General features: G+C 35.2%; 1 protein-coding gene across 4 annotated transcripts; it reads left to right on the forward strand.

Annotated features, from left to right (window-relative positions):
• The first annotated feature begins 2,512 nt into the window (after positions 1 to 2,512).
• On the forward strand, positions 2,513 to 24,341 carry Spam1 (sperm adhesion molecule 1). Of its 4 annotated transcripts, XM_046422455.2 has the most exons (5): positions 2,565 to 2,600; positions 13,151 to 13,234; positions 17,679 to 18,828; positions 19,290 to 19,379; positions 23,534 to 24,341. In XM_046422455.2, the coding sequence occupies exons 3-5, from the start codon at positions 17,875 to 17,877 to the stop codon at positions 24,152 to 24,154; spliced, it is 1,665 nt and encodes a 554-aa protein (XP_046278411.1). In that variant the 5' UTR covers positions 2,565 to 2,600; positions 13,151 to 13,234; positions 17,679 to 17,874; the 3' UTR covers positions 24,155 to 24,341. The 4 variants fall into 4 exon arrangements, with proteins under 4 accessions (XP_046278412.1, XP_046278411.1, XP_046278410.1 ...); XM_046422456.2 differs by lacking the exon at positions 13,151 to 13,234 and having other exon boundaries at positions 2,513 to 2,600; XM_046422454.2 differs by lacking the exons at positions 2,565 to 2,600; positions 13,151 to 13,234 and adding an exon at positions 9,567 to 9,656.
• Positions 24,342 to 24,825: the final 484 nt, after the last annotated feature.

A 24,825-nucleotide genomic window follows, 5' to 3' on the forward strand; every position in this document is an offset into this window, starting at 1 on the left:
TTGTCAACCATAAACATCTATTAAGTAGCTAAAGTACTAATTAGATGCAACTACAGGATAATCACTGCCCTGTAATTATATTTACAATTGAGCATGTGCCTTTTGAAGTTTCTTCTTAACCTTTGAAGTTATCTTGCTACCTATCCATTCTGGGGCTTTTATTTCTATTTTTGTTTTTAAACAAAGGAGTAGGTTTTCCAAAGATCTTGTCTCCATTTTCCAACCTCATACTTGGTCCAAACTCTTCAAAAATTCCAAAGCAGAAGAGTTCCCAAACCTAATAATATTCTCCTGCATATTTTCACAGCTGATTTCCCAGATCCTCTCAGAGTTCCTTCCTTTTCTGTGCCTTCTCCCAATTGGTGAGTCTCAGGGACACTCCCATCCTGACATTAACTAGGCAGATTCTTAGCTGCCTGTTGCTCTAGCAGGAGATCCTGTTTCTCTTGTCTCAGGTGAGAATCATAGGGAGCTCCTGTCATCCTCTGTTCTTGGGGAGGAGACAAACACAACTGTCTGCTCTTCTCATTCCTATGGGTAAATGTCTGCACTTACTTATGGAGTAGTGAAAAGGGGCATAGAGAACTATGAATATTAATGCATCTTTAGAATGGCCTAAAACGTTGAGTTGCAGATAATTTTTTGTCATACAGTTCTCCTGAATGCTATATTCTAAATGTATTGATTCTTTTAATAAACGAAAACAATAATGATTATTGATGATTACTCATAGATGTAAAAAAACATGCTAATAGCCAGAGTAAGTTGGTTTGAGTTTAATATTGGGAAACAATGCTAACTTTTGCTTCTTTGATTTTTTGATAGCTTCTCTGCCTCCTCTTGTGAAATATAAGCACAAACGGCCTGGTTGGCCATACTATATTATACAACCACCAAACACTGTAAAAATATCTGAATTCTATATCAATAATATGTTTTGCCTCTATTTGCTTTAAATGCCACCTTACTTCAATGTTGTTTATTCCACAAAAACAATTTAAAAGACTAAAAACTTTCCAGATAAGTTGCAGTTTAAATGTCAGAAAAATAATTGAATTGGGCTGAGGAAAGGCAGTTTGAAGTTCGAACTTAAAGAGGGTGTTTTCTTAGTAGACTCCTCTCAAAGATGCAAAGAGACAGTCAAATTAATGCAATTCACACAGAGGCGCAAGTCAGTCTATCTGCTGATAGATTCATGATCCGTGAAGACCTCCTCCTGCAGGTTGCCTCTCAGAAACACACTGTGTGCTAAAGCTCACATAGGGTCATGGTCAGATGTGGCTCCACGGCAGTATGAATTTGCTGAGTATTTCATTTCTACAAGAGCAATTTGTTAATGGCTCACATATTGAGGTTAAGTTTTTTTTTAAAAAAAATTTTCTAGGGAAGTCTTTATGCTATCAGGTCTATATGAATCATTAAATCGTCTTGGGCTTTGTGTAATTTTTGCAAGTATGGTACTACTTTACATATAGAAGAGGGTGGGGCAAGGGATAACAATATTAATAAAGATAACAACAGGAATGACTTGGATTTTTTGGGGTGCTTTCTGTTTGCCAGTTGTAAGGAAGAAAAAACAATTTTCCTCTACTCTTAAAATCTATGGTGAGGGTCTGTGCATCCAACTGACAGAAGTCAGATTAGCAAGAGAAAAGCATGTGAATTTATTTAACATTTTTATATACCATGAAATCCTTCATAGGAATAATGAAGACCCAAGGAAGCATTTAATGTTAAGAGTTTGTATAAATTTTTAACAACAAAATAATAAATTACATAGAAGTAACAGAGGAGAAGTGATGTAAGCTTCTAGGGCAATTATCTTTTGGAAGTGCTTAGGAGATATTTGGGAGAAACAATGAAAGATAAAAGTTATATTTGTATTGATCCCTTTCAGCATCCACTGTCTTCAATGATATGAAGATTCTCTTTTTCTTAGTACAGAGGTGGTACCCTGTACATGAGAAAATTTATGGCTAGTCAAGGTCAAAGAGACCTTCCTGCATCTGCTGTTTCTGTCATCTTTAGTTCAAAGGCTAACCAAAATGCCAAAGTGGCATATTTTAGGATGGCATGTTGTGATGGCTTGTGTAATTTTCCCTGCCTGAAACGGTCATGTAATTTTTCTCACAATAAATGCTGAATTAGTGGCTGTAGCTGAGTGTTAAGAGATCTGAAAAGGCAGAGAAGAATGTATACTAGAAGGAAAATAGTTCACAGAAAAGAACAATTCAAAGCACATTTCCCATATCCTGTTTTCCCCTATTGTCTCCCAAATCTGGGAATGGGTCAGCTCAATAAAATGGCTGAGTCTCACTTGTTTGATGGATGGTGTTAATCTTCTGTTCAAAGGTAAAAATTAGTCACATTGTCTTATATGATTCACATACAAGCAGCATTTCCCACCAGTGATTACATAAACTTCTTATTGGGCAGTCATGTATCTAGGATGCAAAAATTTTGGAGTTCAACAGAGGCTAAACTATTAAATTCTGATTGGTGTGCTTCCTGCCTTTTCATAGTGGTGCTGAACTGTCAGATTCCAAAACTTGGAAATATGATCTTCAACACTGAAAATAACTTGGAGAAGCAACATACAAGTAAGTCTCAATGCTTTCTCATCTGCTTATGTTCCACGACTTTCTGAATGAAAGTGCCTTAGTTGGAATATCTGGCGTCAGAAGGAAGTAGGTATCTGAGTCCCCATTGCCCCGACCACTTAGGTAGGAATACTTCATATAGCTTATTGCCACTTGGCAAAAATGTCAGAGTTATTCCCGGGCATGGCGAGGGAGGAGCCTGCAGTTCCCTGGGTCCAGTCTCATGAACTTTGTCATCAGTTGTGTTGGCATCTTCACACCTCCATGTGCCTGGTATGTCTGTTTAAGAAATATTGTGAAATATTTGACACCAGAGGCCTGAAGTCTGGTCTTCACTACTATAAAACTTGTTTTTTTCACCTGGCCAAGTTAGTCCAGATTTGTGTTCTACCAATGTAAAAACTTTAAATTCTGGAGCATAATCAGGGGAGCAGCAGAGCTAGCCCATGTCATGTTAAGAGTGGCCTGTGAACCAGACAAAACATTTGGAGAATTGGTAAAAGTTTTTACCATCCAATGAGGTGCTGGAATCACTTGTGACCTCCGTGAATGGTTTGAGGTGCAGTCATAGCATTTGATTGCAATATTGTCTTGGTTTATTAATTAGGAAGAATCCAGTATCATATTTGTGTTCAATACAAAGGGAAGAATTCCCTTCCAATGTTTTCATCTGACTAAGGGGCAACCTTGAATGTTCCTAAAGGCCTTTCTTGGCCTGATGACCTCTCCAGAAGCACAAGCAGAGTGATGTTTTTCTGGCCGTGTATAACCTACATGTGTCCATCTTCTCAGTGGTTCCACCACATGCTGTCCCTGGCAGAAATCAGAATATGTTTCTAATCTAATAATATGTTGACATCTCCAGTTGTCAGACTGAGTAGGTAACAAGGCTACAGTTTAGAAAACTGGTGTAAGGGGCAGTGTCAGGTTTGTGCTTGACTTGCTAAGAAAACGGCAAGGCTGATAGGAGGCAGACAAGTTTGAGAACCTACAGTGGAGGATCACAGGGAGAGCAGTTTAGATTGAGACAAGCAAACTCCAGTCAACTTTTCAATAAGGGTGGGGGGAAATGAAAGGTTTTGTTTAAAAAGCCCCCCCCTTTTTCAGGAAATAAAAGAGACTTAAAAGGGGAAAAAAGATAGAAGCAAAATTTCTTGATCTGTGATCTTGAGAAAGCTGTCTACTTTGTGATGTCATCTGATTCCAGAGCCTTGGAATTGGCTTGGAAATCTATACTATGAAGTCGCTGTAGGGATGGTGTTCTAGTTATCCTGTAAGGGATGATAATCTGAGTCTAGCTTGGTGTGGATCACATGAGTCCAGAGGATTTTTCTTTTATTTTGATGGCAGTATAGGTGGTTAACGGTACTTCATAAGGTTCTTCCTAGCAAGGTAACAGTATATACTTTCCTCTAAAAATCTTGGTGGATACTTGACCTCTTGGTTGAAAGTACTGGTAAGGTTTGCTAGTCAGTGGAGGCCATTGCTTTTTGATTTAATGATAGACCACAAGTATAAAAGTTAGTTCTCATGTATAGCAAATCATCACATCACATCAATTCAAGTCTCCCTAACATTCACTCTATACAGAAATGAGAGGGTTAGAGATGCTGATTGATACAAGATCACACAAATCTATTTCAAAAGGGGTTAATTCATGTCTCCTAATTGGAGAAATCTGGATTTTTATAAGGTCCAAACCATTTAATGCTCTGAACCATTTAAGTCTTATTTCTTGACAGATATTTTTCCCTCAAATCCTTTTTGTTCAGAATTTTACATTCTCCTTGCCCTGATGATAAGGATGACATAAGGTATGAAATTTTAAAGAATGCCATAGAATTTTTGTGAGCAAGTGGTTTAGTTTTGCTGAAAAAATGAGTTCCTTAGTCTACTTCCATTTGTAAAAGAATGCTAAACTGAGAAATAATCTCAGTTGTTAATTTCTTTGCCATTGTCATGATGTCAACATCTAGTTGGATAGCATTCAGTTCATCTACCAGACATGAGGACATCTTCCATTATTGGGAACAGCCTAAGCCTTGAGGTAAAGCTAGAAAATCAACACAGAGTATCATAAGGGAAGTATGGGCCATGAAGGATTCCTATGGCTGTGTTAATCACTTCTAGAAGTTTGGCAAAATTTATAAAGAGTGCATCGGGGAAATAATTTGGCCAAAAATTCTGTGAAAAATAGGGCAGAACCATTTGTCTTTAGTTCCTAATTCTCCCTGAACCACATGTATGTCTCACCTGATGGCAGATAAGAGCAAGCTCAAAGATCACAAGAAAGTAGATTACAGGAAGTCTGTTTGGCCACCATATAAACATTCTGGTAATTATTTGAGAGTCTAATGTGTTCAGTTTTTTTCAGACTGCCAGCTGATCAATAATATCAGTCAGGAATAAAAGAAATCTATAAACTGGGTGGAGAAAGAAAGGAAAGGTGCCCATTTTCCACCACGTATTTCTAGCTTGTCAGCCCTTTTGTTCTCAAGAGACATATTATCAGTGTCCTTGGTATGAGCCAGACAATGAACAAATAGCAATTTTAGCTGGGAGATGAACAGTGTGTAAAAGGGTAGCCATTATATGCCCAAAGGCAATTGGAGTATCAGAAGAGACTAAGAATCCAGAGGATTTCCAGATGACGTCATTGGCATGACAAAATCCAAAAGCATATCTAGAGTAGTATCAGTAGGAAAAGTTTTCCTTCTGGTCAGTATGTCCACTATAGTAAGAGAATAGGTTCACTAGAATAGTAAGGTTCACAATAGGTTCACTTCAGGCTGAGATTCTGGAGGCTGATGTAAGAATTTCACTATTTGAAGGCTCTTGTCAGATGTCCCCCATATCTCAGCTGCAGCCTGTGCAGTAAGCAGGGTATCCTAGGCAGTAATGCCTTATTCTTACTTTCAAAACTGAAGGAACAAAAGATTAATCTTCTTCTGCTGTCCACAGTTCTGTAGCTGGAGCCTATGAATTGAACTGACAAAAGATAGATTAGCAGGAAGAAACCAAACAAATTTTATTTAGTATTTTTACATGTACCAGGAGCCTTCATAGGGAAACAACAAAGAAGACCCAGAAAAGCTTTTAGGACCAATAGCTTATATACTTATTTAAAAAACAAAACAAAACAAAAAACAAAGAAAAAAGAGGTTTAATCTTTAAGAGGGAACAATTTGTGGGAAAGTGACTAGGAGATATGTGGGGAAAACGAGAGGAAAATAAGGGCTATTTTAGTAGGTTTGTTTGTATCAATTCATTTAAGCATCCATTCCCAATGTCCAGTGGTAAGAATGTTCTTTTTGTAGTACAGGGAGGGTACTCTGTACATGAGAAATGTCTTGGAGAAGGTCAAAGACCTATTCCTGCAACTACTGTTGCTACATCATCTTTAGTTCAAAAGAAACAATACGCCACAGTAGCATGTTTTAGGGTGGCATTTTCTGAACCCCTTCACATGTATTGTGCTGTTTCATGAACTTTTAAAATAATTTTATAATTGATTTATATAGTTGCTTTATTTTCCACAATTTACAGTTAAAAAGCAAACAAGTAAAACAAAACAACAACAACAAAAGCAACACAAATAAAAATCTCAAAGCATAAAGTACAGTAAAGAAATCAAGTCAAACAGTTCTGGGAAAGGTAAGTTTTAGATTGACCCGATACTATGCCATTTGGTTCTAATCTAGAAGATCAAATTATCTAGTGCAGTAGTTTATACACTTATAGACATTACTTAAGGAATCCTCAGGCAGATAAGAATTCTCTTCTGATTGTTGAAGAGATTAAATTAAAGAGATTAAGTAACATAGCTTAACCTAGTTAACTAGAAAGTGTCTGCTTTTGGGACTCAAAACCTAGGTGTCTCCAATGCCAAAGTTTTTGTGTTGCAAAATTATTTGATTGATTCTACAGTGAAAAATTAAATATTTTACACTATCACTCACTACACCCATATATAAATATATAACTTTGAAATTATGATATATAAATTTTAGTTTTCATCTACAGTTCTTGGCTCATAATTTCCTTCCTAAGATAGGCCATGGAAAGTAAGAGTTTTTCTTCCTAAGGCAGGTCATAGAAATGATAATCATAGACTGACTTTCTGTCTTTGTGCTCACTATAAATTCTAAGACCCACCCCGTCCAATAGTAAGTCATGTGCCCCTCCTCTTTCCAGAGGTGTCCAGTCCCATAGTATGGAGGAAGGCTGCACAGAGAGAAGAAGAAAAAGAGGATGAAAGCTGAAATAGCCTGTTCTGCTTGGTTCCCTCACCTAGTTTGTTGGTATTAGATCACACTCTTGTTGTTCAATCACTTTTTGACACAGTTGTGCATTCTTCAACCATATGTATGCAATGAAGTCTCTGTAAAAACCCAGAAGGACAGGGTTGGAGAGCTCCTGGGTATCTGAATACACAGAAGTTCCTGGAGGGAGGTGTACCTGGAAGAGTGCAAAACTCCACACCCCTCTCCCATACCTCATGCTAAGCATCTTTTCATCTGTGAACTTTGTAAGATCCAGCAAACATAAGTGTTTCCTTAGTTCTGTTGGCTGCTCAAGCAAAATAATTAAATAATTAAATCAGGAGGATGTGTGGGAACCCTAATTTATAGCACAGGGTAAAACAACCCGGCAGCTCGTGACTGAAATTTGAGTGTAGGAGGTGTCTTGGGGTCAGAGCCCCCAACCTGTGAGATCTGATGCTATCTCCAAGTAGATGGTGTCAGAATTAAATTGGATTAGAAGATACCCAGATGGTATCCACTGAAGAATTAATTGCTTTCTTGCAGGCAGAGAGCAGTCTGCACACCTTTTGAAGTCTCACACTTCTTATATGTTTGTTGTTGTGGTGTGTAAACAGAAGGAAAGTAGATACTTTGCTCTCCCAATGCACGATAACTGAGAGAAGAGCTTTATAGAATAATATCCTTGTTAAATACCATGGCACCTGGTGGTGCTTTCTCTCCTATTCCACTCTATTATTGTCTATTTTACTCATTTTTTAAAACAAAAACTCATCATAGACAATTAAAGTGATTTTATGGCTAATAGGTTGTGACTTTCAATTTGACTAAAATGCTAGGTGTCAGCTTATAATCACTTTCTTGGATCACTCTTCTTGCAGTTACCCTACATTGTGCCTAAAATACATAGGATTAATGCAACGATGTTTATTTAGGGTATGCTCTGAAAGTGCTCTTTGTAATAGGCTTTGGCCAGAGATGATCCCAAATGTGGAAGAGCTGACAGAGCCCTCCTGTGGAAGGTTTACTTCACTATTCTATTTTCCCTTCAGCACAGGCCTGTGATATGTTCCAGAATGTTCCACAATTGTCTGAAACCCTGAATAGTACCCGATTCAAAATATTCAGAGTTTTTACATATATACACGATAAAGTTTAATTATAAACTAAGCATAGTAAGAGATTAACAACAATAATAGAACAGTTATAGCAACATAGTGTAATTATAGAAGTCATTTAAAATGTTCAAATGGTTTATTTCTGGAATTATTCATTTAATATTTTTGGACCATGGGCATTAAACTATGGAAAGCTAAATCACAAGTACGAAGGGACTGCTATATAATTTGTACTGAGTTTCTACACGCTGAGATTAATTGAGCTAGGTATGACTTTTTTACTATCCCTTCTTTTTTGTTGTAATCCCAAAATCTTTAAAGGAGACTTAGATTATTGCTATTATCACAAAACATCTCTGCATTGCCCAACCAGTGTTTCTGGTAAATACTTCTGTGCAATTCTTGGGTTAGGAATTCATCTCGAGATACTCCTAATCTAATCATGTGCATTGAAAGAATTCTCCACACCTGTTACAGCTGCATTGCTTATAACTTGGAGTAAATGCAAATGAGCCATGAGAACAAAGCAAGATTTCAATGTATTGGTGGTACAAGGGAAATAACATTGCACTTTAGATTTACATATTTTTTTATAGAAAATACCTTAACAGGTATCATTTCACACATTATCATAGCATTCCTGGGAGTTGGATAGATCTGTGTATTGCCAATATACCTTTAAAAAGTTAAGTGATACTTAAAATTTGAATAATTTGGGTCCTCCATCTATTGCATAATGGAGTTAAAAATGGAAATAAAGTCTCAGTCTATCTACAGGTCTTGTCTCCTCAATACTTTCAGGTATGTGTGTCACCAGTCTCCAGGTTCTCCTGGGCAGATCAAAGACTCAGTTAAGAAAGAAGGGAAAAAGTGAAAAGTAAATGAGAGAAGAGGTAACAAATGATATTGTGAAGAAAGCACCGGTAAATGTTTCTAGTGCTGCATTGCATTGTAGTACAGGTATCCAGAGGGTGTACTACATGACATCATTAACTAAGGAGAGTGGTGGCAATTGGGGACTATCTGAAAGAATAGGATTAGAATAGGAGGAAAAAAATGGTCTTTAAAAGTTTTTCAAATTGTAACCTGTAAAGTACATCTTCCAGCCGGGCATGGTGATGCACACCTACGATCCTAGTGACTTGTAAGGCAGCAGGATCATAAGTTGGAAGCCAGTCTGGGCAAGTTAGTGAGACCCTGCCTCAAAATAAAAATAATAATAATAATAAAAAAGGGCTGGGGTTTCACTTTGTAGTTCAGTGCTAGAGACACCCTGGGTTCAATCCCCAGTACTAGAACCACACACACACACACACAAAAATCTTCCATCTTCCTATCTATATAATAAAATAAGGTTAAAAGTAGCTATTACTAGTTTTCACTTTTCAACTCCAAATCTTGTTAATGTTTAAAATATTGGTCTGAATGTTTATGCTCTCCCAAAATTCATGTGTTGAAACTTAATCCCCAATGTGGTAATATCAAGAGGTGGGGCCTTTTGAGAAGTAATTAAGTCATGAGGCCTGAGAGTTCCTGAATAGGATTAGTATAAAAGAGGTAGGAGGGAACTTGCTTGTCCCTTCCATCTTGTGAGAGAGCTATAAAAGTTCTATGAAGAAGACACATCAAATAAGCTGGCGCCTTGATCTTGGAATCCAATCCCAGCCTCTGAAACTGTAAGAAATAAATATCTGTTGTATATAAGCTACCTGGTCCATGATATGTTGTTATGGCAGCCCAAAAGGACTAAGCCAGACAGGGCAAACTGCATTGTGTCTAATAGATGTCCTTGTGCTTTGGTAATAGATAAAAATAATTTTGTAAAACTGTAGAAAAAGAAAAATCATTTGGTCATTATGTTCATAGATGAATACTTTCACTTATTCACCCATTCAATTAAGAAACGATGGACCTCCTTCTATGTACCAGTCACTTTCCTGGGAATGAGGGCAATGATAGTAGGCTTACAGTCTCTTGTGAGTGATGTTAAGAAAATAGGTACAATTTTTGTGAGAACTTTGATAAATTAAAAGTGGCTTTGGTGATGATCAGAGTTAAAGGATTCTATAGATCTGTTTGGAAAGCCTGCATCAGTAGGAGCAACCTACTGATATATCTCTAGGCTCAGAGATATATATCTCTAGGCTCAGAATAAAGACTAAAAATTAAAAAAAAATCTAGTTCAAAGAAATTTATGCAAGAGGTGGTGCAAGGCAGGATCATGGTGGCAGAAACATTCATTCATTTTATCCCCAAAGAACTTATAATCATCAAATCTTCCTTCCTCTAAGAACAAGAACTTTCATATTAATAACAAAAAATTTGAATTTTTATTTTCCTGTAGATTCTGACTGAAAAGCTGGCCTAGACTCAGTTCCTACACATTTCTTAAAAGTGGGCAAAGATATATGGTAGGAGGACATTTGGTTGCTAAAGATTTTAGCCATTTTTCTTTTAAAGAATGCATTCTTCAGATATACATCCTAGCATGATTTTTTAAAAGAAATTAAGTAATAAACTGGTTAAAAATCTGGCAAAGATTTTTAAATTAGTCCTCTTTTTGAAGAAAAAATTTAGTACTCCATTTATAGGCTAGTATGGAGATAGTCTCCAAGTACTTTATTTAAGAAGACAATTACCTATTGTATTATCTTTAGAAGGTGAGTTGGTATATTTTTCTTATTTATCTTCTACATTGCTTAATGTATTCAACGACACTTGATGAGTTCAGGTCCCTGGTGTCTTTGGACAAAGGATTATGGGATAGATATTTGCTGTTTGTGTTTGACTATAGTAGCCATTTATATCTTTAATATAATCTGAATATTAAAAGATTTATTAACCACAGCTCTGGCTCTTCTGAGACATAAAAAGTAGACATTATATGAATGGTTGAGAGAAGATAAACAGTGGTTATTATTAATAGACTTGTTAACTCAATGCTCATACTTTTTGGTCTTAGTGCTTTTGTGAATTTCATTGATGCAATGTACCAGTAATAACAATGGTGCTCGATATTCTTCTTAAACTTTTATTTGGCTTGGTACTAAGCCTTCTTGCTTATGAATGTTAGGCAGCTGAGCCATTGTAATCACTGAATTGGTTTCAGGTTTGTGAGGGTAGGATGCTGAGTTCACTGACAAAGTCTGGTATCACCTGGGGCTCAGCAAGTGCCATTGCATAGAGCATAGAAAAACTATTGTGTTTATAACTACTGATGTGAACTTAGAGGCCACTGGAGATTTTAGAGTCTTTATTCAATTACTTGGGCTGTCATGTCTGGGTGTGTCAGCCTCATGGTTGACCATAGAAGACATATTTGTCTTCTGAATAATGCTGGAGCTGTGGCTTCTGGATAATAAGCTTCAGTTTTTGTTTGAACATCTTCCTTTTAAAGTATCATTGTGGCTAAAATTCCGAGTTTACCGGAAGGCAAAGTTCATCAAGTTTATTTAGTTAGTCAACTAATTAATGCTTTTACATGCACAAGAGGGAGAACTGACAACGATTCTTTCCTTGACAGAACTTGAATCAGGCTCATCTTACACTCTTTATGATTTGGTTTCAAACCCAGGACTTCTGTGTCCATCCTTGTAGAGTACAGTTCTAGCAAGAATCCTGCCTTGTCAGTTCAGCAAGAGTCCCAGAGCCTTCATATCAGTCCCTGATCCACTAGAGCATTCTTATGCTAATTTTCCATCCTTGCTAATCTGCTCTGCCATAGGCACTCCATAACAGATTGCCCTTACAGGGGTAAGGGTAGTTTCCTCATCCTCCAACATCCCCAGGTAATAGCTTATCACACCTTGTCCTCAGCAAGCCAGAACCCCCACTTATCTCAAATATTTTATTTTAGTAACTCTCTATCCACTGACCCCCACCCTGCTTTGTGGATATGAATTCCCACTTTTCCTTGTTGTAGCTGGAATTGAGCTCAGTTCTAAACTGAGATTTCATTTTTCCAGTTGCAATAGTTTTTCTGACTAAAATCTATTTTTACTACTTTAATTAAAAGCCAGCTGTGTTTCTTTTTGTTGTTGTTGATTGTTTGACAAACCTATGGCTTCTGATTGGCAGGCTTGGATTTTTGTTTGAACATCTTCATTTTTACGGTGTTAGCATTGGCCATAATTTCGAGTTTATTGAAATTCAAAGTACGTCAGGTTCTTTCAGTAACTCATTTAGTATTTATTGTCAACTGAGTTGCTCTGGAAGTTAAACAGTGACCCAGTCCTATAATTAAGTGTATATTATATATCATAAACTCTGAGGTCTACAAAGATATTTTGGAAATAGAATGTTATTGGCATCCTCTCCAAAAGAATTCCCTTCCAAGAATATAATTACTTACTTTCTTATTTTCAGTAAAACACCTTTGGTATTGACTACATATGCATTTTTAAAAACTGAAGTATGAATATTTTATAACATGTTGATTTAATTTGCTTAAAAATTTCAACTTTTAGATTCATGTTTAATCAGACTGTGGTTTGCTAGCTTCTTGGTGTAATATTTTCTAATTATATCATAGAACAACAGAATAAACTTACTGCAAAATTCAACATATGTAATTTTGTTCCATATTCCATCACAGTAATTAAATACAATTTGATGCTGAGAGCTGTTCTTGAGGGATTTTATTATTTTTCTCCTTCTGTCCTTTCCCACCTTAAGGAAAATAATTCACAAAATAAGTATTTTCCTATGACAACTTATCAAGCATGTCTTCCTTTATCATTTTGAAAATACTAATTATAATTTATTAATTTTTTAAGGAGACATTATTTTTACATTAAATGCTGTCCTTTTTTTGAAAACATTCTTCTAATGCAGAAATCTGTCATTAACAAAATGCTGAACAATTAAAACAACTGGAATGAGTGCTTGTATTACTACTGGCCTCTTAAACTCATTTCAAGTGCTAATAAAAATTTATAGCATTCTTATGTTAATTTACCATCCTAGCTAATCTGCTCTGCCATAGGCACTTGAATTTGCTTAGATTAAAACACCAAACACACACACACACACATACACACACACACACACACATACATTCACTCCCAAACACACTCGCACAGGTTTCCTTTCCCATCATAAAGTAACATTTCAAAAGATTAAGTCTTTCTGTAATTGACTGGACAAAGGGCCACCTTTTCTCACCCAACAGGTTAAATACTGCATAGCTAATAGATTGGAGCAACTTCTGATCTACGACATCACAGAGGAAAACTTTGTCATTTTTACTTCATAAGTAAGTCATCCATTTTTCTTTCTACTAGTAGGGAAAATCAGGTGTAGTTTTGTGGAAAAGGATTAGAACTTCTGTAATATGCCACATTTTTTTCTTCAGACAACCTCCTTCATTTTTTTGAGAAGCATTTCTGGTATTTCATTATATCTGGTAGTGGTTAAAAAGATTAAGGATTAGCAATTTCTTTAGCTTTGACAATCTCCAGGGGTTCAAAACATGTCTGGTAGACACTCAGAAAGTTAAAACAAAGGCAGAAAAAAAAAAAAAACAATGAAAAGGAATAATAATAATAAAGAGTAACAGGAAATAAAAAGGAGTTGATAGAAAGTTACTTCAAATGGCACTTATTTCTCTTGTTGAATTGTTTATAATCTCTATTTCTGGCCAAATTATTTATAAAATATTATGATTTAAGAAAAAAAATTCTGGAAAAGTCTTGCTGAAACGTTAAAAAACACATGTAAATTTTTTTAAGAGAAGAAATTTGCACATTTCCTGATTTTGCTTTTATGCTGATCTCTTATGTTTGTTCAAAATGCTTAGGTTGGATTCCCTGAAACTTGTAACTGGAGGTGATCTCAGCCTCCTTGTTGAAATTGTGAATTAATCTATAAGGGTAATGACTGTGGGGCCTATTGCTAACAAGGGATTTTTGTTTTTATATTTCATTTTAAAGCATGACTCCCATCGTATTTATGAAGTAATTTATATTAAAACTACCTTCATTATCCAGAGGCTTCCTAAGCTGAGGGCTATTTGTTCAGTATTGTAACTATGTATATTTGTCCTGGGGATATAGGGTAATGGAGACTAAGGAGGCTCCTTGTGAAAAACTTAGACCTTGGGACTCTCTCCTTTGCCCTTTGCTCCTTTTGGTAATGCTATGCTTTTTTTTTCCCCACCAGTTATAATCTTGTCTTAATCAACATTTGCCCATATTTCTAAACATTTCCCTTTATGTGCATAATTATGAGTCTATGGTAGTTTTAATGACAGGAAGGTGTGTCTGAATTCAGTTCTTAAGTCCACTGAGATAACAGATACATAGACTGGAAATACCAAAAGGATAGATTCTGGAGAAAGTGGCCTGACTGACTTCTTTATCTGTTAGTCATGATTCTCAAGAAGAAAGCATTTATCACAAAAACAAATCATTTGCTGTGGAAAAGCAAAGAATTAACCAAGAAATTTGGTTTCCTTTATTCCCCTCTGTTCCCAATCTCAAAAATTTGACCCATCCCATAACATCATATTGTATACCTTAAATAAATACAATAAAATTTAATTGTAAAAAAAATTACCAATCACCAACTCCTTTTTCATAAAAACATAATCTCCTTCTACAAACATTCTGATGGGGAATAGGAAAATTTATGGTCGTTATTTTTTTTTCTGAGGAAGACGGACAGTTTGTCCTTGCAAACTAATTTTTAGCATTAAATTTTGTTTTGTTTCCTCTTCTTATTTGAGAAAGTGTATGGTAATTAGATGAAAGAAGACTAGATAAAAAATATATAATGGATTCTCTGGAAGTATGAATATTATTTCATATATCTGAATTTTCTTCAGCTCCTTAATTATGGGCTTACATGTTTTTGTATGCATCAATTTAGAGTGTAAGTGAATTTTTAAACTTTAATTCACACAGTAGTTTAGGTATGAATACCTTTGCATGTTACTTCACTAGCTTTATGTTGCTTCATTAGCTGCACAAATTCCCTCAGTCTGAAGTATGGCATTTAAGCATTTCTTACCATTGAGTATTGAAATTACTTTTTATCTTTTCTCATTTTATAGATTTACAATACACAAAGATGAATGCTACATATGTAAATATCTACACATAGCTGTATAATTTTTATTATAAACTGCTTTTGGAATTCCTCAGACAAGACATTCCTGGTTCAAAGGATTTAACCAGCATGAGTTCCAGTGATAAAATTTCTTACAAGAAGAGTTTAATCTTAAATAGAGTTGCAAATGTATTCAATTCTTAATTTTGAAAGAAAAATTTTAAGGGGGTGTAATTGGCTTACCAATGTTTTAAGAAAATATTGAAAACCAGACTGCTTCTTGCCTTGAAACTAACTGCAAGACAGGTGCAGTGGTTGGCTGGACGTAGAAAGCAGGCTTTTGGACCAGTACCATTGTTGGGGTCTTAGCTGGAGCACTTTAGAAACAATTATTCCAAAAAATGGGCAAGGAGGACACTGAGGAGGCAACTTTAATAGATTTAGATTGAGTACAGATCTTAGGATCTTAGTACAGAAACACATGAGATAAGAAGTGATATAGATTCAATGTATATGGAATATATACATTCAGATTCCATATATATGTATATATACATATGCAATAAATATATATTAAATAAATAGATCCTTAGGGATTGAACCTAAGGTCTCACACAGGCTAGGCAAGTGTTCCATCACTGAGCTACATTCCAAGCTGCAATTTTAAAGTAGTTTTGTGCATGGACCAGATTTCACAGTGTGGAATTTTTCATTTGTAGCTTGATATTGGTGCTCAAAAAGTTTGGAATTTTTGAGCAGTTTGGATTTTGTATTTTTGAATTAGGGGTGCTCAACCCCTGTGCTAGTGGATAGATAAAGGTCAGCTATTATCTGGGGTTAAATCAGTCCCAAGGAAATGAGGTTCTCTAGCAGATACTTTAAATAAAAAGAAGGCACTGTTCTGTATCTAACTTCTAAATCTATCCTCAGTTCTGTGTCCTGAAACTTTGTTTGAAGATTTATATTAAAGAGACATTTCATCCAGTTGATTTTTTTTTTTTCATCCAGTTGATTTTTGAAGGAGAGAAGTGGCTACCTATTTCTGAAGATTTCTATGGGTAGAGATCTTATCAGTAGGTTCATTCTACCCTAAAAGTTCATGTTTTTACTTCTTAATATTAAATGATCATATGGAGTTGAGGTTTGAATATTAATTTCCTAAGTTTGGCGTTTCCTCTTTCCCTGAGACACAGGAAAGCTAATTCTTTATTTCATTATCTTTTCCCACTCCCTGCCATTCAGCTATTGGTGTAGATAGATAGTAATTGAATTTTTTTGGAGATATTACTCATAAGATTTGTTGAAGCTTTACCCTGAATAAGAAAGTTTATAAAGGTTTAAACTCTAAAGATCTTTAGCTACTCTACCATTCTAAACATGAGGGAAAAATTATGATCTTTAAAACGTGACACTAATCATTGTTTTAAGATTATGACTATTGTTATTTTTAGAATATTTTCTATGAATGGCTAAGTGATTTGCTATGTAAGGACAACATTTTCGACAACATAATTCTCATTATTTCTCTATGTAGTAGTACTATCTCGTTAAAGAGAAAAAGCCTTGTTTCCTCCTCAAACTAATTTTTTTTTAAACAAAAAAAACATTTAAACATGTCTTCTTAGGTTGGGGATATGGTTCAGTGATAGAACACTTGCCTAGTATGTGCAAGGCCCTGGATTCAATCCCCAGCACCACAAAAAACTGAATAAAATAAATAAATAAATAAATAAATAAAATTTAAAAATAAATAAATAAAAATAATAATGTCTTCTTGCAGGTAATTTTTGCAACTATCAAGGGATGATTAATGCATTATTTCTTATCCTTGCCTCAGACTATTTTATGGCCCTACAAAATTTGTCTATAGCACTTCACTTTGTCTCAATCAGAATAACCACACAATCTTGCTTATCAAACACTATTAAAAAGCCAATATTTATATCTTGCTTTTATTAAAGTAGGCTAAAACCAATTCTTTAAGTAGAAGATGTGGAGTAGTAAAATGTTTTATTAACTTAAACGTAAGAGAGTATATTACTGTAAGATTTTGATCCATCAGTGTTCCAAAAAGTACTTTGACTTGTCACTTGGTAGGAGTTTTTGGTTGATTCAATAGTTTTGAACACACTTTTGATTTATTTCTTCTGACAAAGTGGATTTTTTCTTCTTCCTTTCTGTCCTACTTAAAAATAAATAAAAAGAAGAAAAAAAGAATTAGGAAAATATGAAATTTTTTAATTCTATGAGAGGTTCTTTTTAATATTTGGCAAACCACTAAAAAGTGGTCTGTCAAGAAGAAATTAATGAGAATGAGATTCGACTTGGAATCTATATTCATTCAATAGGCTTTGCTTGGTCCAGCATTCTGTACACCTGGAATGGCAAAAGGAAAAATAATTATATTGAATTCTCTGCAGGCTCTGTTATGATTTGAGAAAATGAGACAAATGTTAACTAGTATAGAATTTGTATCACACATAAGTGAAAATCATATTATTGACTTAAACAAAATAGTTGGTCTTTTATCTGCTAAAATGGAATTAAACTGTTTTCACATAAAGTTGAGAACCTGGTAAAGCTTACTATCTTGGATACAGTAATGTACCTTTACAGAAAGTATTATATTTCCTTTTTTTTTTCATTTATAGATGATGCAACTTTCAAAACATTGCTGAAACATGAAACAAGAAGAGTATTTAAATATAACATAATTATTCTACCTCTTTACCCGTCAAAGTGGCCTCATTCTACTATATTTCTTCTGTGCTCATATCTTGCATCAAATATTGGATAAGCTAAAGTGTGGAAGAAGAAATCACTGTTTTTCATAGTCATTATTCTGCAATGGGAATGCTGACTTTGAATCATCTATTTGTTGGGAGCTTTGTTGAGTCCAATGGAGCATCCCGTACAGTGTTCATCTCCCTTCTGATTCCATGTTGCCTGACTGTGGATTTCAGTGCCCCCCCTCTTATCCCAAATATGCCTTTCCTCTGGGTCTGGAATGCTCCAACTGAAGCTTGTACTGGAAAGTTTGACGAGCCGCTAGATATGAGCCTCTTCTCTTTAATAGGAAGTCCCAAGAAAGGTATCACAGGGCAAGGTATTACAATATTTTATACGGACAGACTTGGCTATTATCCATACATAGATAAGACAGACACAAGTGTGCATGGAGGAATCCCCCAGCTGGGGTCCTTACAAAAGCATTTGGACAAAGCTAGGAAAGACATTTTCTTTTACCTACCGGTAGACAACATGGGCTTGGTTGTCATTGACTGGGAAGACTGGAGGCCCACCTGGGAAAGAAACTGGTCACCTAAGACTATTTATAGGGAAAAGTCTATTGAGTTGGTCCAGCAACAGAATTTACGACTGAATATCACAGAAGCCACTAAGATCGCCAAAAAAGAGTTTGAAACAGCAGGAAGGAGATTCATGGAAGAGACTTTAAAATTGGGCAAATCAGTTCGGCCAAATCACTTCTGGGGTTTTTATCTTTTCCCTGATTGTTACAACCATGACTACAAAAAATCCCATTACACCGGAGCTTGCCCTGACATAGAAAAGAAAAGGAATGACGATCTGCACTGGTTGTGGAAGGAAAGCACCGCCCTTTTCCCATCCATTTATTTGAACAGCAACTTGCAGTCATCCTCACTAGCGGCACTCTTCTCGCGAAATCGTGTACAGGAAGCTATTAGGGTTTCTAAAGTGATTAATGCTAGAAACCCACTTCCAGTTTTTGTATATACCCGCCTGGTTTTTACTGATCTTACTTTGCAATTCCTTTCTCAGGTAAGTAAATCAAAGTAGCAAAGTTTCAGAGTTATGAAACAGGGTCCATACATGGTGTGCAGTGAGACCGAAGAGCATTTTTGTGGGAAGTAAAGTTTAGCTTCTGATGTCACTTAGTCATACGTACAAGAGTAGTTCTAAGTCATTATATATATGAATGCAGAATGAGAATATTTTCTCTCTTTCATGTAATATCATCATGTAATCTCTCAGCAACCATGCAACATTAGGTAGTATACACAATATAGAAGCTCTATCTCCTTTTTTCATGGGTCTGCTCTCTTGTCAGTAGAAGTAATTAAGACAAGAATTCTCTATTCTTTTTTAATAAAAGGGATGTGGATGAAGAAATATTTAAATTACTGTTGTCAAAGCAGCAGGCTCAGCTTTGTAGTTAATATCCTGTGCATAACACTTTCATTTTGTTCCTCTCTGCTCCCTCTTTCTATCACTTTCACCAGGTTGACCTTGTGAATACAATTGGTGAGACTATTGCTCTGGGAGCCACTGGAATTGTAATATGGGGAACTCTTAGTTTAGCACGGAGTATGGTAAGTTGAACTGGTAAGAAAAAGATGAAGATATTTCTACCTTTAATGTTTTGGAGAATTGTTGTGTGTTAAGTAAGAAAATCAGTGTTATACTTGGCAGATAGTAAGTAGTAGGTGCTCAATGAATATATGCAGAATTGAACTATCTTGCATTTGTTTGGTTAGCTTATAAGGCAAAGAATATTCCAGTGAGAAATCAGAAATTCGGTGAGATTAATTGAAATTCCCTGAAGCTAGATGGCTTGTTAAGTAGCAAAACCAAAGCCATGATTTCAGTTTTCGGCGTGGAGTTTGGTGTCAGAAGATGAGTGTCTATTTTCATTCTTGTTTAATTTTCCATATCAGGTCTTTGCCCCTTCTTCAATCTTTGTGACTTAATGAAAGTGAAAAGCTATATATGGGGACACTATTAAATTGGAGCCAAACTTTTCCTTTTCTGATGGATATGGAAATACTAATGGTGAATGTCCCATGGAGAATTTCACATGCAGTTCATGGCCTGAGGTCCTGTCCTCAGAGCATAGACATTGTACTCTAAGACCGGTATTATGTCTGTCTTATGTCGTTTAGATAGACTGGCAATATTCCTACTTTGTTTAAAAGTATAGTAACATTTGTGAAATTGTTTTAAAGTAGTCTTAGAACTTTCACCTATTTTAAATAAATATATTATCTCCAGTTTGATCTCTAATGAGAAAAAAGAAACAAAATACAAATCCAGGGAGAGATATATGTCTCTAGGTAATACCTTTTGTATGTGAGAATATTATCTTAAAATTGTGATTCTCCTAAGTATATTCTCAACTTTTATTACTTGTTTTTCCAAATCCATGAACCCCTTTCTTGGGGATACTATTCATTCTATGATGGAACAATTCATGCATACTCCACATAACTTCCTTAGGAATAAAACCACCCTTAGTGTTTTTTTAAAAACTCCACCCTTAGTCTGATGAGTAATGAATCAGACATTTCACAATAAGTAGGATGTTATGATATACTATGTAAGTGTCACACTTGTTTTCTAATGTCACTTTAATCTTAGATTCATATTCTTTTAATGTGCCTCCCAAATCATCTTCAATATTATTCATTCATGCAAGGGGCATGGTGAACATCTATAATTCCAGGCACTCAGGAGTCTGAGGCAGGAGGATTCACAAGTTTCCAACCACCCTGGATGATTTATTGAGTCCTGTCTCAAAATAGAAAGGAAAAAGGGCTGGAGATATTGCTTAGGAGTAGAGTGTCCCTGGGTTGTATCCTGAGTTTAAAAAAAATAATAATTCAGGGACAGTCCTTTGACTTTAATAGGATTATTTAATTAATTCACTATTTAATGGCACTGTCTCAACATTGTCCCTTATGGACACTGTTCCATACATTTCTGCTACTTTTCCCAATTTATGATAATTTTGAAAGTTAGTGTTATCATTACTTCTCCCTTTTTACATGTCAATAGACACACAGGTCACTTGTCATGTTTCCTCTGACCATTGAGAAATTGAGAAACTGGTAATTGTAGATTTACTTGAAGTTGCTGGAACTGACCTAAAACAAGAGTTATGTAAACCATTTCTTTCCACTCCTTTTCACTAGACCCAGCAGTGTGATGGAGCCTTTTTAACTGGCCTCAGCTTGTGATACTTGATTGACAAATATTCAGAAATTTTGTGAGCCAGTTGTTAAAACACTGTCACTATTAAAAAATTAAATCATACAAACTCATAATAAAGTAAATTATTTTTAAAACAAAGGTATTCAAAATGTACTGATTAGTACATTAATAATACATGTCTGAGGTTATTTATATCTGTTGGAAATATATCTATTGCCTCTATATAAAAGGAAATAATATGTAACAGTTGCTACCTAATAATGCACACCATACTGTGTAATGGTGGTGTACTCAATTACCAGTTCTGCATTCAGTAGTATCAGATTGGTACTTGAAATTGACCATTGTAGAAGTATCTACATCATGATAAATTTTCAAATGTTGTAAACTAGCCCTTATTAATTAAAGAACCAGTTTTAGATCTTTCCATAGGCTACACCTTATTTAGACTAATGGGTTTCAAATTATTCTCATCTTTTTACTCCTCTGTTTACCTACCCCTATGGATTTGGGGAAGCCAACTGCAATGTCACCTGAACTTGGTATAAATTCTTCTATGTCCTTGATATTGGGAATGTAATACTGAAGAATATTAACAAAGTCTTTGCATGCTTAGAGTGCATCAATAAAAACATTTGGAATGATAAGTACTATACAGAGAATTAATAGAGAGATATGAGTTAGCAAGAAAACTTTCTGAGAAAGGTACGTCTAATTATAGAACTGTCAGAAGGACAAGATGGAATAGTCAACTATGATAAAAATTGGGGGAAAGAGCCTTCCAAGCAGAGGGAACAGTAATGCAGTTTGAAATAAACCTGGTATGCTAGTGAAACAACCACTGTGTTGAAGGAGAGTGGTGGGGAGGGTTGTACAAAAGAAGGAAGGGTTACACCATGAAAGACCTTATGAAGTCAAAAGAAGTTTTTATTCTAAACTCCATGCAAATCCATTAGAGAGTTAGAAGGCAGATGGTTTTATTAGTTTTCTATTGTTACCATAAAAGTTATAATACCTAATGTCTTAAATAACAGATATGTATCACCTTTCAATTTTGTAGATGAGAAGCCCAGCAGGGTCTCCACGGGTTAAAATTAAAGTGTCAGCAGATTGCATTTCTTTCTAGGAGGTTCTCCAGTTGCTCATCTGGGTATTCAGCTGATTTAGTTCCTTGTGATTATAGCAGTGAAATCTCTATCATCTGAAAGGCCATTGGCTAATGGCCTTTCAATCTTTGAGAAGTCCCTACATTTTTCAGCTCCTGCTTCTTTTCTTCTATCTTCAAAGTTAGCAGTGGTAATTTAAGTTTCTTCTACATTTTGAATCTCTCCCCTTCGTTCATCTTATCTTTCTAACCCAGCTACAATCATTTCTGTACTTTCAATGACTCATGTCATTAGATTGAACTCTTCCAAATAAGTCAGGTTAATCTCCCCTTCACATGCTACATTCACTCAATCATATCTACACAGTTTCTTTTACAATGTACATTAACATCATTACATGTTGTGGATTAAGGTACAGCCATCTTTGAAAGGTCATTATTACTCTAACAATAGATGATATCAGCTCAAAGAAAGTAATAAGAAATATTAAAAGGATGAGTGGGAGCAGCCAGTACTCTTTTACTTGCCTGCCAGGGTACCTTCACCATGCCCTGTGATCTGCTGAAGGAATAACAGAGCCAGTTAACTCAATGAAACTGCTGAACATCAAAGTGACTATCTTTGATGTCTTTGAAAGGATGATGTCCAGATTTTAAAACACCCCTGTCTCAAGATGAATCATTTTAGCCATTCATCATTCATACTCTGCCAAATTTATAAAAGAGCTGTCATTACACAAAATTTGACTCTTATGTAACATTTAATCTAAAATATACTCAGTTGAACCTGTTTGGTTATTTTGAGCCATTTGGAATTTCTTTTCAGTGCTGTTTAAATGTGTCTGACAAATGTGATTCTTATTACATTTATTTATAACTTATTGAGGGTTAATTGAAAATACGTTAGGTCCTGTATTAAGATTCATACACATCTTTTCTTTTCATCTTCAAAACAACCCTTTGAGATAGATTCCAAAATTACCTTATTTTATAGGTGATGAAACTGAAGCATAAAGAATAACCAAATTATCTAATCAAGGTCACCAAAATAGGAAACTTAGAAGCTTGAGAATCCCTAAGTTCATAAAGTTGTTATTGATGAAACCGGAACTGCAGTCAGGGCAAATGAACCCCAGGGCAGATATTCTAACAGCTGTACAATTCTATCTGCTTGATTAATTTATGAATTATTGAGGAAGACCAAGACTTGGATATGTTAAGCTTCAACAGATCAATTATTCAGTGGCATGAAATGGCATGTGAATGTTACAAAAATAGTGGAAATAACTTTGTTTTTTAAGGTAAAAAGAGAAAATGTTTCCTGTTTTTTGGTGTGTCTGGTTTGCTTGTTCTTAAAAAAAATGCTTATTACCGTGAATTAATTTACATGCGAACTAACTTATACCCTGATATTGTCTTATAATTCTACAGAAGGCTTGCTTGAACCTACAGGATTACATGAAGATTACACTGAATCCTTACTTAATTAATGTAACCCTAGCAGCCAAAATGTGTAGCCAAGTGCTTTGCAAGGAGAAGGGAATTTGCATTAGGAAAAACTGGAATTCAGATGACTATCTTCACCTCAATCCAAGTAACCTTGCTATTCAAATTGGGCAAAATGGAAAGTACATAATACATGGAAAACCCACATTTGAAGACCTACAGCATTTTTCTGAAAAATTTCATTGCAGCTGTTACACTGACTTGAATTGTGAGCAGAAATCTGATTTAGAAGAAGTTAAGTTTATTAATGTGTGTGCTGTTGAAGACGTTTGTATAGACACCTCACTAAACCCAGATTCCAGTAATAAGACTCCCCCCCGTTTGGAACAGGAGACTCCTCCTTCCCAAAATGAGAAGAATGAAGGTTTGGACATTGGGGAGAGCAGCGGGGAGAGCTGGGAGAGTGGGGAGAGCGGGGAGAGCGAGGACAGCAGTGAGTCCTTCACATCCTCTGCCACAGTGTCTCCACAGATTCCTAGGAACGACATCAGTGGAGGACTCTTAATTCTATACATGTATTCACAGCATTTGAAATATTTGGCATAGGCTCGTGGAAACTAAACAATGCAAGATAGTAGGTGTCATCTTACAAAAAGAAATCCGACTTGAGTTTCAAGAGCAAAAGGTCTATTTTTGTATCAAAGACTGATTGCAGATTCTATAACTCTGGAAGGATTAGTTTTCTTCTGAGAACAGTGAAGATTTGAATAAAGCCAAGTTAACTGTAAATAAATGCCTCTATGAATAGTTTGTGATTTGTTAAAAAAATACGGTCAGAATAAGAAAATATTAATAAATAGTCATAATAAGCAGTCATAATCATTAAAATCCAAATAATCAAATAATGAATAATAAATAATAATTAATTAATTACTAATAAATGGAATAATACAATAATTAATAATTAATAATAAATAAATAATTAAAAGTCAAGAAAATGTTAAGGTGTGGTTTTTAAAAGGTAGCATGCCATATGTACCAATCTATCTCACAGAACTATGGTTTTTAGCTATTTTCCTTTTGGAAACAGTGCTCCAACTGTATTTTAGGGAAAGGTAAATTTTAGAAAATGATTTCTCTATATTTGCACATAATGACGTCTCCAGAATTCACATTTATAAAAATATTCTAATTTTCTTTTCACTCTTGATTTTCATACCTAAAATGCCTCATTTCATCTAGGTATCCATGTACTTGGGCATTCATATCCTTCAAAG

Source organism: Marmota monax, unplaced genomic scaffold (genome assembly GCF_021218885.2).
Source record: "Marmota monax isolate L192 unplaced genomic scaffold, Marmota_monax_Labrador192_F-V1.1 WCK01_AAM20220418_F8-fsc00027, whole genome shotgun sequence".
In the NCBI taxonomy this organism is placed as follows: domain Eukaryota; kingdom Metazoa; phylum Chordata; class Mammalia; order Rodentia; family Sciuridae; genus Marmota; species Marmota monax.

Bases quoted from the DNA above. Each gene is read 5' to 3' on its own strand.
- Spam1 (XM_046422456.2), top strand. From the start codon at position 17,875: ATGGGAATGCTGACTTTGAATCATCTATTTGTTGGGAGCTTTGTTGAG. The intron at 18,829-19,289 runs GTAAGTAAATCA...CACTTTCACCAG, and splicing joins CTTTGCAATTCCTTTCTCAG to GTTGACCTTGTGAATACAAT. The intron at 19,380-23,533 runs GTAAGTTGAACT...ATAATTCTACAG, and splicing joins TTAGTTTAGCACGGAGTATG to AAGGCTTGCTTGAACCTACA.